At 34.8% G+C, this 16,379-nt stretch overlaps 1 protein-coding gene across 2 annotated transcripts; it reads left to right on the top strand.

Annotated features, from left to right (window-relative positions):
* The first annotated feature begins 1,493 nt into the window (after positions 1–1,493).
* Positions 1,494–15,039, top strand: LOC128212878 (rho GTPase-activating protein gacG-like). Of its 2 annotated transcripts, XM_052918264.1 has the most exons (3): positions 1,494–2,891; positions 13,132–13,161; positions 14,262–15,039. In XM_052918264.1, exons 1-3 carry the CDS (start codon positions 1,786–1,788, stop codon positions 14,854–14,856), a joined length of 1,731 nt encoding a protein of 576 aa, XP_052774224.1. In that variant the 5' UTR covers positions 1,494–1,785; the 3' UTR covers positions 14,857–15,039. The 2 variants fall into 2 exon arrangements, with proteins under 2 accessions (XP_052774224.1, XP_052774225.1); XM_052918265.1 differs by lacking the exon at positions 13,132–13,161.
* The last annotated feature ends 1,340 nt before the right edge of the window (positions 15,040–16,379 follow it).

Genomic DNA, 16,379 nt, shown 5'->3' with positions numbered 1-16,379 from the left:
GCCATAATGATCTACTATACATCGATCCGACCTGTCAATCAAACTAATCAAGACTGCTGCTGATAACGCTATAATGATCACTATTATGGCTTCTGTTCCTACTGCTGCCACCGCTATAATGATCTACTTTTTCGACTACTGCTCCTGCTGCTGCTACCGCTATAATGATCTACTATTAAGGCTACTGTTCCTGCTGCTGCTTCTGCTACCGCTACAATTATCTACTATTACGGCTACTGTTGATGATGCTGGTGGTGATGTTGGTGGTTGTACTGCTGGTGTTGTTGCTACTGCTGCTGCTGTTGCTGCTGCTGCTGCTGCTGCTGCTGATGCTGATGATGATGATGGTGGTGGTGATAATGATGATGATGACACAGTTTAAAAAAGCGCATACTACCGCCTCCTTTGTACTCCCGCCAAGCTGTTCGCGCTGGGAAAAATGATAGCATTTTCATAATATATAACCACGTGTAGCATGGATGAAAAGAAAGTGATGACATTCTAAGATTTTCAATCAATCACAGGAACAAAAGTTCATAAAAAGGTAGTCAACAACGGACTTTGGGAGACATAGATTGGATAACCCAGAATTCCCGGACCACCTATACAAAGCAAATGTTCTTTACCTTTTATATGCTGTTTTACCCAATTTAGGCTTTACTTGGGTTTTCAAATTTGCATAGCCAGTAAGTTTATATTCACTACATTGATACCTTTTGAAATTTCATTGATTGTAATTTATTCACAACAGTATTAATAAATTACGCCTGGTGAAATACATGGTTCTACTTTTGATTCTTCTAAAACAAGTTTAATATATTCTTTAATAAATTGGTGATTCTGGTATTTCATTGAAATAAAAATATGATAGTTTTGTTGACGTATTAATTATGACACGAAATGGGTTCCCAAGAGATGAAATGCTACTTTCGATTTCTTAAACGCATCATTATTAAATTACTGCGATGATGATGATGATGATGATGATGATGATGATGATGATGGTGGTGGTGGTGGTGGTGGTGGTGGTGGTGGTGGTGGTGGTGATGATGATGATGATGATGATGATGATGTTGTTGTTGTTGTTGTTGTTGTTGTTGTTGTTGTTGTTGACGACGACGACGACGACGACGACGACGATGATGATGATGATGGCGATTTGATGAAAAATATGTCCATTTTCTAATTTTCTGATAACTGATCTACACGAAGCAAACCTTCCATGGTAGAATTCAATTACATATGACAGAAATGAAATGTGACATTAACTTATTAATTGCAGTTAGCATAAGAACTTGACTTGTTATGAATGTTTTTCATAATGGTAGTTTAAAATAGATTTTAAATACCTGCATTTAAACCATTGTTTTATTAACTTTTGTAAGACAATAGTCGTGGCTGATATTTAAGATACGGGCGAATTTAAAATGCTTTGACCATACATTTATTCATTTTAACAATCGTGGCAAACATATTAGGAGTTCAGCGGGTAACATAAGTCGATTCTATTGAAGGAATTGCGAATAACATGATTATGTTATTGGAGGATATCAGAGCTGGTATTAACAATTTTAGTTCGATATAGAATTTTGATAAGGTAAAGACCTGAACATGAGAGTTACTCTTAGGGTTAAAGCATTCATAGAAACTTTTATGTATGAAATGTTTGTGAAGCGGCTGGAGATTGGATTTAACTTTTAATACATATTTTATTTAGGGTAATAATAACAATTTATAACTAATCGAATCGTACCTACTACATAAAGTTAAAAGAGTGCTTTAAAGATGAAAGGAACGTTAGCGGAGGGGATCTCAAAAAGAGAACCGAGGCCTTATTCCAGCTCGGTTCATTCACAGGATTATTTTGTAACAACAATGCAACTCCGAAAGATGGCAACCGCGGGGAAGCCACAAAAACGACACCTGATCAAATACAAGAGATCAGCGTCACCGTGTGAGAATCGGACGCTGGACAAGTTCCCCATGCCCCATAAAAGGGAGGACGCGCTGAGGTCCGCAAGGGGTCAGAGGTCGCAGAGACGAGAGAATGGACAGAGGATGACTAGGGACAGGGCGGAGAGCGGCTCCATGCGGGAGTACGGTAGACACATGTTTGACTTCTCCGTGAAAAATGTTGACAATGTTAATCTAAATGTGAATATGAATAATGGAAAGCATACTGGAAGCGAACCTAAATTCCCCACTAGAAAAGGTAAAGAAAATATGAACAATATAGCTAGGTCGAAATCTGAAATGGCTGACGTACCGCGAACGCCGCGAAACAACGGCCCGACACCGGACGGCAGTATTTTACACAACCGCCGACAAAGAGTGCTCAATCAGATACGCACGCGTCCTCATATGGAACAAGAATCTCAATTTAATCACGAACGATCAAGGTCCTCTCTCAGCCTTAAATCCGCCATCTGCGAAAAGAGTCGCCGTCTACGGATACTTAGCGTTAACGATTATCCCAGACCGGAATCTACCTTAGGAAACTGCTCGATAAACAGTTCCGAGTTTATATTTGTTCCGATGGGCGATACAACCTATAGTGAAAATGGACAGTTGACATCTGAGTTTCAAAGGTCCAATATGACATCGACCATGTCTATATACAACGACACCGAAAGTTATTTTACACGGGACCCTTTTGATGACGTCGATGAAGCTAGCCTTTCTATTGGTGGAGACTTTACTCCAAATGACCATTCAACGCGACCCAATTCACTAGTGCACTCTCGACGGACGCTCCTCCCTCCGTCGACACCATGCCGGTTGCAGCTGGTCTCCTTAGACGAGGAAACGTCCGAATCGGAGGAGGAGGCTGAAGAGCCAACAGCGGAAGTGAAGAAGCCAGACCCGCCATCGGCCCCTCAGAGGGGAGTAAGGTATAAAGAGTAGATAAAACAGTTAACAAAGCTAAAATGCGATCACCGATTATTAGAAATAAATGTGGCTGTTGTTACCGTACAAATGTTGCAGTGCATTATCGACATAATCGGGATGATAGATGTATATAGGTTTAGTATTTGATGTATTTTGATGGACATGTTGGGCTGGTCTCATTCTATGTCAATTGTCTATGTGTCTACAATAACTCTTTTTTTGATTATTATTTATTTATGTTTGTTTGTTAGTTATTTCGTTCAGTCAGTCAGTCGTTCAGTCGTTCAGTCGTTCAGTCAATCAGTAAGTCGGTCGGTCGGTCGGTCGGTCGGTCAGTCAGTCAGTCAGTAATTCAGTTGTTGTTTTTTAAATTATTTTTTATGTTTTTTTTTTATGTTTTGTTCGTTATTTCGTTAAGTCAGTCAGTCATTCAGTCAATCAGTAAGTAAGTCGATCGGTCGGTCGGTCGGTCAGTCAGTCAGTAGTCAGTAATTTCAGCTGCCCTCCCCAAGAACGGACATATATTTTCAATATCGGTTTATTTTTCGAGCAAAAACACCCACAATATGTGCCTTGTTATTAACTTAAGGAGTTTAAATGTGCATGCATGATGGTTATAATAGGTACGCAAAGAAAGCGCTATACATTTCTTTTCAAATTAACTTTTCATCAGCGTTTAATGAAATTTCACCAGCGTTTATTAAATTTCTCGTTCTTCCAATAATTTTGTATTCAATGAATGGAAACGTGGCATTAACTTTTGTAAATCTAAAATTTATTATGCATTCTTTGATTCGCATGTTCCTTCAAATACTCATTTTTTGCTACGATATATTACAAATGCGCTTGAAATGCTACTTAATAGATAGCATGTAAAAACTCACATTTGTATAAGGCGTTTTATTTTGTAAGGATAGGATCATATTCTTTACCTTTTGCAGTATTCTTTAGCTTTTATCTGTAAAGTCAAACCCCCTTTTTATCATGCCTCTACTATCTAATCAGCTCTAAATGAGCCAATACTTGAGATTTATGTGCACTTGTACTCGAACGCTTAAATGATATCTTACACGTAAAGCCGAAATAAGTTTTCAAATGCTTGTGGTTTCGTACTTGAATGGTGATAAAATATAGCACAATCAATGACACAATTTATGGTAACACTTCGGTCTTACTTTTGATATTTTGCGGAAGAAATATAAACTTTCCAGTATCCAATGTTAACATCACGACGACGGCGCATATGCATTTAAAAAGGAGCCATGGTACATATTAACTGAACTAATCATTACTTACAACATTTCAAAGTTGTGATCAGCTGGTTATTATTCCGTTTGTTTTTAGCTCTATACTTTAGTGACGAAAATCGAAATCAGGTATCTTCATATCTACTTTTTGACATGACATGTTAAAATAATTAGTGCGCCGGGGTTACAAAATGGGACGTATGATGTTATGAGGTTTAGAAATAGTGCGAATTAAAATACCACTTCATCTAAATACGTGAATAACATTGCAACAATGATGTGAATTTGAAAGCAATACGACGAATCTGAAATAATTATTGGTGAGGAACCGAGGGGAATAGATAATTCCGCAGGAAATGGAACTGTGTTGACTAAAAGACCCTGCCTTATTTACCAACTACAAATAGTCAAAACATCCTTAGCCAATATCGGGTTTCACTAAATTAACATTACACTAGCAATAAACTTGATGAAAGCAATGTTCATATATCCTAGAACATATAAATGTTCATATAGTTACTGTTATAAAACTAGCTATTAAAATTGTATCAAAATACATCAATTCTCATTACCTTTTCTTAGGTAATGACAGGTAATTGTCGGTTACAGTTTGGGCCACTTATATTTTTTTGGATTCGATTGTTATTGCCCGTGAATTAAAAAAAATCACTCTTTCATTTCAACGCTTTCCTTTTATTGTCTGAGATTTATCGATATGGCAAAGTTTACCATATTAAGATGACAAACGTCAGCCCGGCATCTACTCCTTCCATGCGTGGTTGTTACGGAGTACCGGCTGGACATAACTGTAGTTTAGGTTAATTTGTATTTGTCTCATTGTAAACAGACAAAGCCTTTGAAATCCACATTTGATTGATATACGCGCTGGAGTCAATATGTCAGGTAGTCAAAACACATTCAACATTTAAAAATAACGGTTCCGACAAACGGTAATGATTGTTTTGCGAGGATACTCGACTTAGTGTTTGTGGTATTGGACTACAGCAAACAGAACCGAAAGAGCCCATTTCCGTTCCGTAGATTATCAATCCTTGAAACACGTGCGAATGCTGACATATTTTTATTTTTGTTCTCGTAAATTGTTAACGTTCTATAGAAAATGAAAGAGCCGGAAGTAGTGATGCAGCCCGAACGAGGCTTTTTTTTTTATCTATAACGCTATATATGGTGTCTTTTTATTTGATGCAAAAACATGCGTTATTTGAGATCTAGTTAATGTCAATTTTATTCAAATTTCTGCGCTACAGCACGCTTCCGGGTCATTGACGTCAGAAGGAAGGGCTTTTAAGCAAACTTTTCCATTATGTAATTGTCGACATCTCAGACGAAAGCGCTAAGAATAGTGTCAGGGGACATTTCATCGTAGGTTCGATTCTCAGGGACCCTCAAGCTTTCTTCGATTACACTTATTTAAAACTGCACTCTTACCCCAAAATAAGATTTATCACAATTAATAATATAGTTTTAATGTTCCAAAACGGATAAATAAATGTTGAAAACAATGGTTCTTATGAAGGATGCCGAGTTTAATTTGAAAGAAATGAGCATAAAACACGGTATTTCTACCTCATGAGACTATAGTAGACCACAGTTAATCTTTATGCATTCACCAATCATTGAATATTTTTGCGCTTTCTGTTCTTAAATAGACGGTTACAATCTTGTTATCAGTAATTAATATTTTCCATTAATGCATTATTTAGTAAGTAGTTAAAGGTTTATCAGTCAAAATTGATGTTTGATGTTATGATTGATTAAGCAATCATAACAAGGGAACTTGTCACTCAAGCATTCAGCATGGACAATGCTCGGTCATAATAGCTCACCATGAGCCCTGCTAAAAACCAAATTACATTATTTTTATACGAAACGTTTATGCATTATTATTATTACAATTGACTGGTACATTATGCCTTTCAAAAGTCCAATCATCGCAGACTCGAATATATTCATAATTCATTTAAAGAATATACTTAATGTAATAATGTAAATGCGTCTCATTCTTCCTTTAAGTTTATGTCGATTGAATCGTGATTTGGATTTTATGAGCACTAAAAATGCAACTTTGATCGTTAAAATAGAATGTTGAACATCACGCTAGCATGTGGCCTATATCTTATCAATGGAAGGGTGATATTCGCTGCCTATATCTTATCAATGGAATGGTGATATTCGCTGCCTATATCTTATCAATGGAAGGGTGATATTCGCTGCCTATATCTTATCAATGAAAGGGTGATATTCGCTGCCTATATCTTATCAATGAAAGGGTGATATTCGCTGCCTATATCTTATCAATGAAAGGGTAATATTCGCTGCCTATCTGTAAAGTCAAACACCCTATTTATCATCCTAAATAATTTAAAATACATTTACCCATTCTTTCAAGCTTAAACGCTGAAAAGAGATTGCATTGTATTGTCGAACCCCATTGGCTCGAACTCACTTGGATCGATTTCCCCATTGGCTCGAACTGGCGACAACCGTTTAGAAGCCTCTGACGAAAACAATCGAATAATTTACATTTTGTCATTAATTGTTTCTATTAATTGAGTAATGTTCTAGCTCGTGCATGCGAACTGGGTAGCATAGAGATATTCGCGGGGCATTTGGACTTAGCACCAAGAAGTTCAACAATTCGCGTCAGGCCTGCCAACTACATTATATAGGAGACCAACATTACACATAAACTGTTACATAGGAGCACGATCGTTTTGTTTTTCTTTCTTCCTTTATTGTCTAGAGTAGTTTTACACACACTGACCGTTCGTCGTTCCGACGCCCACCCTTTCCAAATGTAGCTAATCGGGTGTCGCTTTGAAATATTGCTGACAAACTGCCTTTGAAATCCACTTTTACAAACAGTCACTTCGGTAAACAAACGGTATTGACTATCGACAATAATACTCGAAAAGCTGGTTACAGCAAACACAACCGAAGGAGCGCATTTACGTTGCGTAACTTTTGACCGCTAATGAATTCCTGGATGAAACTCATAATCCGTGTTGGATTATTCGCCATATATTTAAATTAGGGCAAAGAAGCTCTTTTTTTATGTTTTTTTGTGCAAATAAACCACTGGATACTTGTAAAGTGGCTGTATACAATCGAGTACATAATTTTCACACTATTTTGATCCGATATTAGTTTTCCATGTATGTTTTCCATTAGTGTATATCACAAATGCATTTGTTGTTATGGTTGGTTTAGGCCCAGCCGATCTTAAAATAATCCTTTCAGAGTGGTAAATTGCTTCCTAGTATCAGTTTGTTTTTCTCCATAGAATTGGACAGAATACCCGAAAGGGCGTAATGATGACGCGCGTAAAAAATGAAAATATTTTCATACAAAATAACACATCTATTAAGATAAAATCAGACAAATCAAAATGAACATGTACATGTTGGCAATCATTTAGCTTTAAAATGATACTTTAATTGAGAATATCAATTAAGTAGTTCAGAAGATATTGAATATATAGTAGAGGCAAAAGTTCGTTATACAGTTTCTATTTTATTGATATATTGACCCTTTAAGATCAATTGTAATATTAAAATAATGATTTTAAGTTAAATTTAGCCGAAAAACACTGATATAGAGAATGTATACACAATAAACGTCATTGTTAATTGTTCATTTTGTTTAAAACATCACCAAATGTGGTAGTGTCTGTGACGCATCATTTACGTATTCATATTTTACACTATCGACCAATTCATAATAAACAATTCTTTCTGGGTTTGTAGAACCTCTTGAAACTTTCTATCGCGAAAATAGTGAGATCTTTCTGTATCTGGAATAGTAACAACATGCTGATGTTAAGCCTTGATGTAGTGCCCGTGACGCTGTAGTGTCCGTGACACAGCCAACAGTTATTTGTCCTTATTTTCATAAACGTTTACTTTGATATTCAGGGTCTGGAAGGAGAACAAAAAGTTCTAATACATGCTTTGGAACACCAATAATAGTAGTATTTTTTATGCTATTGCAACATAGTTGCTCTTAATACTGTGAAATGACAAATGGTAAAAACACACATACAAAACCATGCATCTTGTATCTGGTATATACTTCTTTCAATGATTCCATGCGCACTTCAAGTAGGCATAAACAGCAAGTTGGGTACAGCATAACTCTAAAATTCGAACTTAAATGAGAAATGTATCGAATTATTTTGTCAATGCATTTCATTTTTCCAATAAAGAGCGAAAAGGAGCATGTCTTTACTATTTTGTACCAGAACTTTAAATAGTTCTTGTTCTAACACTATATCTAATATAATCAAACATTTGTCTTTAAGACGTGTATTGTCATTAAAAAAAGTATTAATTCGGAAAGTCAAATTCAATCTCAGCTAGCTCCTTTAATAGTGTGTGTTATGCTAATTCATTATACTTGCTATTGTGATTAATTACGACTCTGAGATAGAGCAAAGGGTCATGTTTAATTGTGTAGGTCAATACCGCTGAAATGTAATTTGCAATTATATGCTAATATTAGATAACTTTTAAAGTAGTTTGCCCGTAATTGACAGTCCTTGTTTTGCTAATAGATTAGGCTGAAAGCAAACATATGGACTGAGAAGCATCCATTTTACCGATCATTGCAAAAATAAACCGTAACCAAATCAAACAATCAGTTATCTCAGGCAGTGTGTACCAGACTTGTCCAACAATTGCACAATATTTCAATGTTGAATGTTAAACATTATTTGGTCTCTCTCTCTGTCGTTCTGTCTCTCATTCGAAACTCCTTGGCTATTTGTATCATTGTTTTCGATAAAAATGGCCGAGGAGTTTCGAATGTATGTCTCTCTGTCTCTCTCAATAAACAAGACGGCCAGGATCAAAGGCCACAATTGTCATGGTACTTACCGAAATGACACAGCTTTCAACAACCGTCTATGGACACAGATTCTGACCAAGGTCTATGAGATTGCCTGATTTTGATATACGCGAAGTCTGTCTGTGTTGTTTGTACGTTGTGGGTCTCTCGGCTAGTATATGTTGGGCTTCATCCAGGTTCTTTGTTAAATGAATGGCTACGGAATTGTGCCTGTTGTTTTCATTGCATTAATGTATAGGGCCAAAGAAATATATCAAATTATCAATATGATTAGATTTTTAAACAATAATGGAGTGGTATTTAATACTGGTCTTAATTGGATTTAAGTACGTTGTAGCATATCGGTTTTCTCGTCATAAATTACGGAACTATACAGTGAACTGAGTTGACGATGTATGACTGTAATATTTACTTAAGTTGCATATTGAATAGCACACATGACCCTTATCGGTACTGGACATGCCAAATCTTATGAAGTTCAGGTTGGATCTTTGCACTAGTACTTGTAGAGGAAGAACAGTTTTCATCCTTAATATCTGACATAGTACCCTGATATTGAACCTGGCGTTGTATCCTCTCTCAAACTTGGTATAAAACTCCATAAAGACAAACGTCTTACCTTGTTCAGTGAATATGGCTTCTACATTGTTAACATTTGACCAGGTGAACTAGTTTTCATCCTGACATAAACGATAATTCAAACATCTAGATTATAGTGACTAACATACTAAACAACTTCCATACAGATGGAGTAAACAAAACTTTACAAACTTGAGTTTAAACAGAGCTGTTCTTACACTTTACCTAGGTTGAAATATGTTACTTAAGTTAATATCAGGGCCATACACTTCATTGACTTCATTCACTCTAATGGTCAGTTTATTAATAACAAGTAATCCGATTAGCTACATCGTTCTTAGATCCAATTGATACTAATATTGAATACCAGCCCAGCAGAAGAATCACATTTTATCAGGTATAAACAATATCAAACTTGACATAGAGTTCAAAGCGAATCACATTCAGACCAATTTGCATGACGATTACCTAGAAAATAAGGTGATAACAAGGAAACAAGTTATTACGAAAACAAAGTATGACCATGACAGACGACGCATACATGGAACCGCCATTGTGGCAACTATGTCTTGCTTACCACACGACAATAAAGGAAAAAATGACCATCTTCTTGTTTTGACTATTTTAAACTTCTCTCTTCAAATATTTGTTTCTTCGAGTAGCAATATTTATCAGTAAATTTAGCAATATCATGACGACTTTTATTGTCGTTCACAAGATAAAAATTAGAATACAAAACAGGTGTGTATACAATTCTCTCTTTGTATTATACTCTAAAATAGATCAGTATGCTTCATTTACGACACTTATCAAAGTGCAAAGGGTCATGGTTTTATTGTGTTTTATTGGGTAGGTCAATACTGTATTAATACGGTACCACAATCTGCTAATAGTAGTATACCACTGTATTGTTTTTCATTATCTAGTTATAAATATTTTTACACTTATCAACATTAACTTAATATAAACATATTCAATAAAGAAAATAAGTTTCACTATATTCATCGCAAAAAGAACCTGACCAAAGTGCAAAGATTTCTTTGTTGCGGAGACTAATACATTTATGCTGTAAATTGCAAAATCGGCTATGAATTTATTCATTGTTATTAAAGAGAAGAAAAATAAGATTTTAATTCAGCTGTGGTTATTGATGACGTCATTATCAGGCAAATTGTAATCTTACTGAATGGGTTGTTAAATTTGAAAATAAAAGTAACGAACATTTCGTTTTGTTAAAAGTGTTAAGTTAATGTATCTCTTGGCAGCAATGCTAATGTGAAACCATGATTTATGATCCAGACATGTTTATCATTTGTTCAGTTCAAGTACAAAGATACATCAAAAGATATTCATTTTTAAGTACCCTGTTAAAATTTTAACAGGATAAAGCTCATCTCAATACTTTTGTTATGGTAGAATTTGTGTAATGTCTTATGAAATTTTGAACTTTATCTATATGATAATTACGATTATCTAATGTTAATATAGTAAAATAAAGACTAAGTAAGGAATTCGGTTTAATAAAATATGCTACATAAGATTCTTGTGCTTAACAACTTTTGACAAATTTTGGCTCGACTCATTCGAATCTTTCACATTTACCATCATACTAAAGTTATAAACATTTCATAGGTTTTATAAATTTATGGGGATTAATTACATAATAATGGACTCATTTAAGTTTGTTTTCATAAATATAAGGGCAAAACCGCATATGCTACTGACCTAATTTACACGAATCTTGCGCGTGCGTACCTGCACTTTGGATGTTCAGACTTTCACATAAGTTTCATAATTTTTCGTCGGTAAATTTCATATTTATCCTTCCGGAAACAGACATTATAGTGTATGCGTTTTTTTCTTCATTTATTAAGTGGCGATAACTTTTGTGATACTGGTCCGATCCAATCAAATCTTGAAGAATCTTGCGCTTGGTCGAGCGAACTGTGGTTATACACACTTAACATTGGCGTTCTTACTTTTTAATTTATTTTCAATCAGTAGCATGAGTTCTAGCTCCGGATGGACCCATTTTAGTTATTTTAGAAATAGGGAAAACTACCTCAGAAAAACTGATGATGCACATCCAAAACGACCCTGTATAAGTTATGCTAATAAGCATAGTATAAGAAGCATTTAGTATGATTTACAGCAAGATTTTTACTTAGCTAGCAGGTATTGTATGTTGTGCGTTTCACCCTCAGTAGACAAAAAGCAAGTACATTTGTAAAACGCAATTATGCATTGCCAATAAAAACAATTTTTACTGTAGTTTATTTGTCTTCTTCATGGCGATTAACTATAACACCGTTGAAAACTTGGGTAAATCACCAAGATATTTCGCTTTGCTCACCACCAATACGCATTGTATTCCTAAAGCTTAAAATAACCACTAACATGTACTTAGTTATGCATTTATGTTATTCCTCTAAACATAGATCCAATTTAACAGATTTGATATCCTTAAATAAAACCGATGTTTTAACAAAACACTTAATAGGTTTTTGCCAAAATATATCCGACTTATACTTGACCATTTCCTTCACACCATACATTTGTTACAAGCAGTTTTACCAACAGAACGAACAGCGATTAAAAGCATGCTAAGTTAAAATATCAGACCGGATTGTGGAAATGATTTATATATCAAAAACAAGAACAAAAAGAAAACAAAAAACAGCAACTTTGATTTAAATTCAGGCAAAAAAATAGTGAAAACACTCGTGGGTATTGTTATTATTCTTTTTTGCCCGAAATACGACTTCGCATAATATATATATTTTTTACCGAAAGGCATTACATAAAACAAAGACACAATGTTGTATTACACAAAGGAAGTAAAACACTGTAATAGTAAAATACGTTACATGAACACTACCATACCATGGTCGTTAAGTCATATTTTTTGTAATAAATCATGAAATTAGTTCAATCATTCGTGCCAAATATACAAAGCAAATCTAATATTGTTACGACCACAAATCTGTTCTATTGTGACATTAATGTAGTTCACAGTGGCCAATGTTTGGAATGCCTTAATGTATTAATTGTTCAACAATACATCAATCAGACGAAGTATTGGAGACATTGGAATTTTCTGTAATAAACTGTAACAGACAACTCCATATTTAGTAGGTAAACTGCCGGTACGTTGCTGTAAATTCCATTGTATTTTAGGAATATGGGCTTGAGATATTTGTCTCAATCCTATAAAATGTATTATATACCCCCCCCCCCCTCACCCAATGAACTACCGTATCGCTGACGGTTCCAACGCGGTAACATGTAAATATATTTTGGTCAATGTTCAGTCTAGGTTTTTTTGTTGCGTTGTGACGTTGTGTGTATCTGATTTAATATAGGGCCTGAGTAGTGTACCCCTAATAGGGTCTTTGTATTTGTTTGGCTACTGGGCTTGCCACTGTACTTTCCGTTATGTTAATCCTGTTTAACACAATTGGTCGTCGACCATCACTTTTATATTATTTACAGTACATATGTAAATAGCAGTGTGTTTTGTTATTTATTTCTTAGTTCAAATCGTTTTCAGATTCCAGGAGAGTGGAACCATTGAGGATGAGTAAGGACCCTGTACTCTCGAGCTAATATTGCACTCAATATAAATCATACTTCACTTCTTTCATAACTCTTCTTTTGTACTTTGCCGATATGAATACGTATACACAATTGTATCGCAGTATTATTCAGAGTTTATTCTTCTATATACTTTAACGTATTTATTGATATGAATTGTTAATGAACATAAGTATTATACTTATCTATTTCACCATAGAAACCAGTTCAAAAGTCGCTGTAAATTTTAACTGACATATTTAATAGTGCTTATGATTTCCGTCAATTGTGACTAATTTTAATATCCACACAGTCTACACGGTAATATTGTCAGTTGTTGCCAGTTCTGACAAGAAGCCGTCCAAATGAACTTGCCGAAAGCCTCTCTCAATAACTCGAAAACGTTGATAAAATGATGATTGTACCCATATTTTTAAACAATATCAATTTCCTAAAGGCAGTGTACAGTTTTGTTCAAAAGTATAAAAAGGGATTCACAATAATTGAACAAAGTTTAAAGGATCATATCTTTTGCTCATATAAATATGTAAATCTGCTCAAATCTTTAACAATATAAATTATCTTTATTCTGCTCTTGTTTCTGCTGATAACTAGTCTTATATATGACTTGGGGCAAGCTGACTGAATTCTTAACTTGCCCGACGACAATTTTACTGGTCCTTAGCATTGAGCAAGTGTAGAAGACTGTACACATGACTAGGATTGAATACTTATTTTGTTTTATTCCTGTTAACATGTTTTAGTTGTTATTCCGCTGCTAATCATTACCTCGAAAACCTCTGTAAACCTAATACCTCACGTTTTCTATTTCAATTTACTAAAACAACAACATCAAAACCAACAACAACAGCAACATCAACAACACTAAACAATAACACATATAAATGAAAAATCAATTAAAAACAAAAATAGAAATGATAATAACTAAACATGATATTGCATTTAATGAACAGTTTTACACAAGCTAAGGCATGTATTTTGTTTGTGTTATCAATCTTCCGGAATTGAGTTATTATTATAATTTTGTATTACCAACTTGCCACTCATGGTACTGATAGCAATTATATCATTTCGGTTTCTTTTCAGACGCGGAAAAGTCGTGGAACCAGAACCAGAGCCAGAACCAGTCAAGGTAAAACTCGTTCTCAAAGGACCTCATTGCTGGGTGGATGATGCAACCGTTTCCAGCGACCAATCAGATCACGAGGAAATCGACAACACGGATGGTGACGTCATAGCAAGTGGTGACCAAGTAGCAAAAGACATCCAGCAACAAAATGTAGCGCAAAAGTCTGAAAACATTGCGGCAGGGAATCAAAAGAATGTACCAAAAACTTCTATTGTAGTTGAAAAACCAGCCAATAATCAAAACAATTCAAAGTTGATGAAAAATGCCTTTGAGCAAGCCTTGCAGAATGCAAAACCTGATACATGTGAACAAACGTTGAAAAGCAATGAAATAAAGAATGCAGACACCAATGTGCAAAGTAATACGGCACAGGAAAATGTTGGTAGTAATGACAATGTCTTGAATGGGGTCGATGAAGAAAGTGAATCAATTCCTTCTTTACCAGATTTTATATGTCCAAGTTCAGAAAGGAAGTCTCGTGAGGCAGCACTAAAGCACTGGCTTGCCACAACTCAATTTTCCTCAGGGTGCTCTGAGATTCCTGTGATATAACATTTTACATACGATTATTATTGTGTCACCATTCCGTAAACCAAAAGTCTAATTAACATTTGTAAACAAAATTCTGTGCAATGTACATTTAGACGTTAAAATAAAACACCCTGGTTTTATCACAAATAAAATACAGTTGCTTTCATTGTGGGATTGTGCTATGTTCTATATGAACTGATATTTACTAGCATTATAAAATAAATATTTAAACCAAATCTTAGATATTGGCTACATCTTTCCTGTTACTTTCTATAAACTTGTTTCCAAAAATATTGTCAAAAATACCCATACTTTAACAATGGTACACACCAGACTATTTTCGAAATATGCACTTTGGGTTTGTTTTGTATAGACTGATGACCAACTTTCTAGGAAAGCGGTTTCTACAAAAAAAAACGAGTTTTTAAACATTCGGAATTTTATATTAGAAGATACAAAGTCCAACTGAAATTATATTTTAATCCATGTGCGATCTGTCTGGATTTGCTTTGTAGTGTGTGTCTCTCGTTTAAATGTCTGTTAGGCCTTGCTCTGTTCCTTCAATCCGGCCCTTCGTAAGATTTTGGCAAATTGGTCTGTTGTTTACATTGTATAATTACAAATGAAACAAACGAGTATAACAAACTTATTGCTGTTAGTTGTTGGTTCATATTTACTCTCGGTTTGATTAAGACTGTTTATTAACATCAAAAGATCGTACAGACAGCCTCGTGCTGGGTACATCACTGTTAAATCACCCTCGCGCTGGGTATATCACTGTCCAATCACCCTTAAGCTGTATTTCATTTTCAAGAACCATTTAGACATATTTAATGACCTCGAGGAACAGAAAACAGTATTCAAGGATTTACTATTTGTAATGTAGTAACTGTGTTTCACATCATAAAACACTGTTTAATTATGAATCAAGGAACATTTTAGTATGCTTTAGTATAGAGTATTGTGTTTAAGTATGAGTGCAATTAAAGAGTTCAAAGGGTCATGGTTCTTCAGAAGAAGTTAAACCGACATGTTAAGGAATATTGCTGATTTTAATATTAACATAAAATAATTTAATTTGCCACCTATTCCCATTATCATGCATGCTCCTGAAAATTGGCCGATTCATTGAGAGCAAACAGCTCATGCCAACCACTACTTCTAAGATTAAACCGATTTTAAAAGGGTAAACCTTTCCGCTTAAAACACAAAGTTGTTCTAAAGTTTGATCTGCCTTTTTTCGACCTGCTTTAATCCCTTACTCAAGCTTGACATATATTCCATAGAGACACACATTCTGAGTATCATGAATCTTTGATAGAATATGCGGATTTTAGAACGTTTACGAGAACATTGTTCATAATGGCTCAACGCATTTTCATTCATCAAAGAATCCTTTGAACGGGGCTATGCCTATTTATAGCAAATCTAATATTTAAAGTTGATTTCGACAATTAATGAACATTGAGCTTGAATTGATATACATGTATATTAGCCATTTTAGGAATAAAATATTAAATAAATCGAATAATTTATGACACTAA

Source organism: Mya arenaria, chromosome 13 (genome assembly GCF_026914265.1).
Source record: "Mya arenaria isolate MELC-2E11 chromosome 13, ASM2691426v1".
NCBI lineage: Eukaryota > Metazoa > Mollusca > Bivalvia > Myida > Myidae > Mya > Mya arenaria.
Note: the sequence above shows the minus strand (reverse complement) of the source record. Positions and strands in the feature narration are given on the sequence as shown.

Excerpts from the sequence above, each read along its gene's own strand:
- LOC128212878 (XM_052918264.1), top strand. The coding sequence starts at position 1,786 with ATGAAAGGAACGTTAGCGGAGGGGATCTCAAAAAGAGAACCGAGGCCT. Across the intron at positions 2,892-13,131 it reads GCCCCTCAGAGGGGAGTAAG|ATTCCAGGAGAGTGGAACCA; the intron begins GTATAAAGAGTA and ends AATCGTTTTCAG. Across the intron at positions 13,162-14,261 it reads AGTGGAACCATTGAGGATGA|ACGCGGAAAAGTCGTGGAAC; the intron begins GTAAGGACCCTG and ends GTTTCTTTTCAG.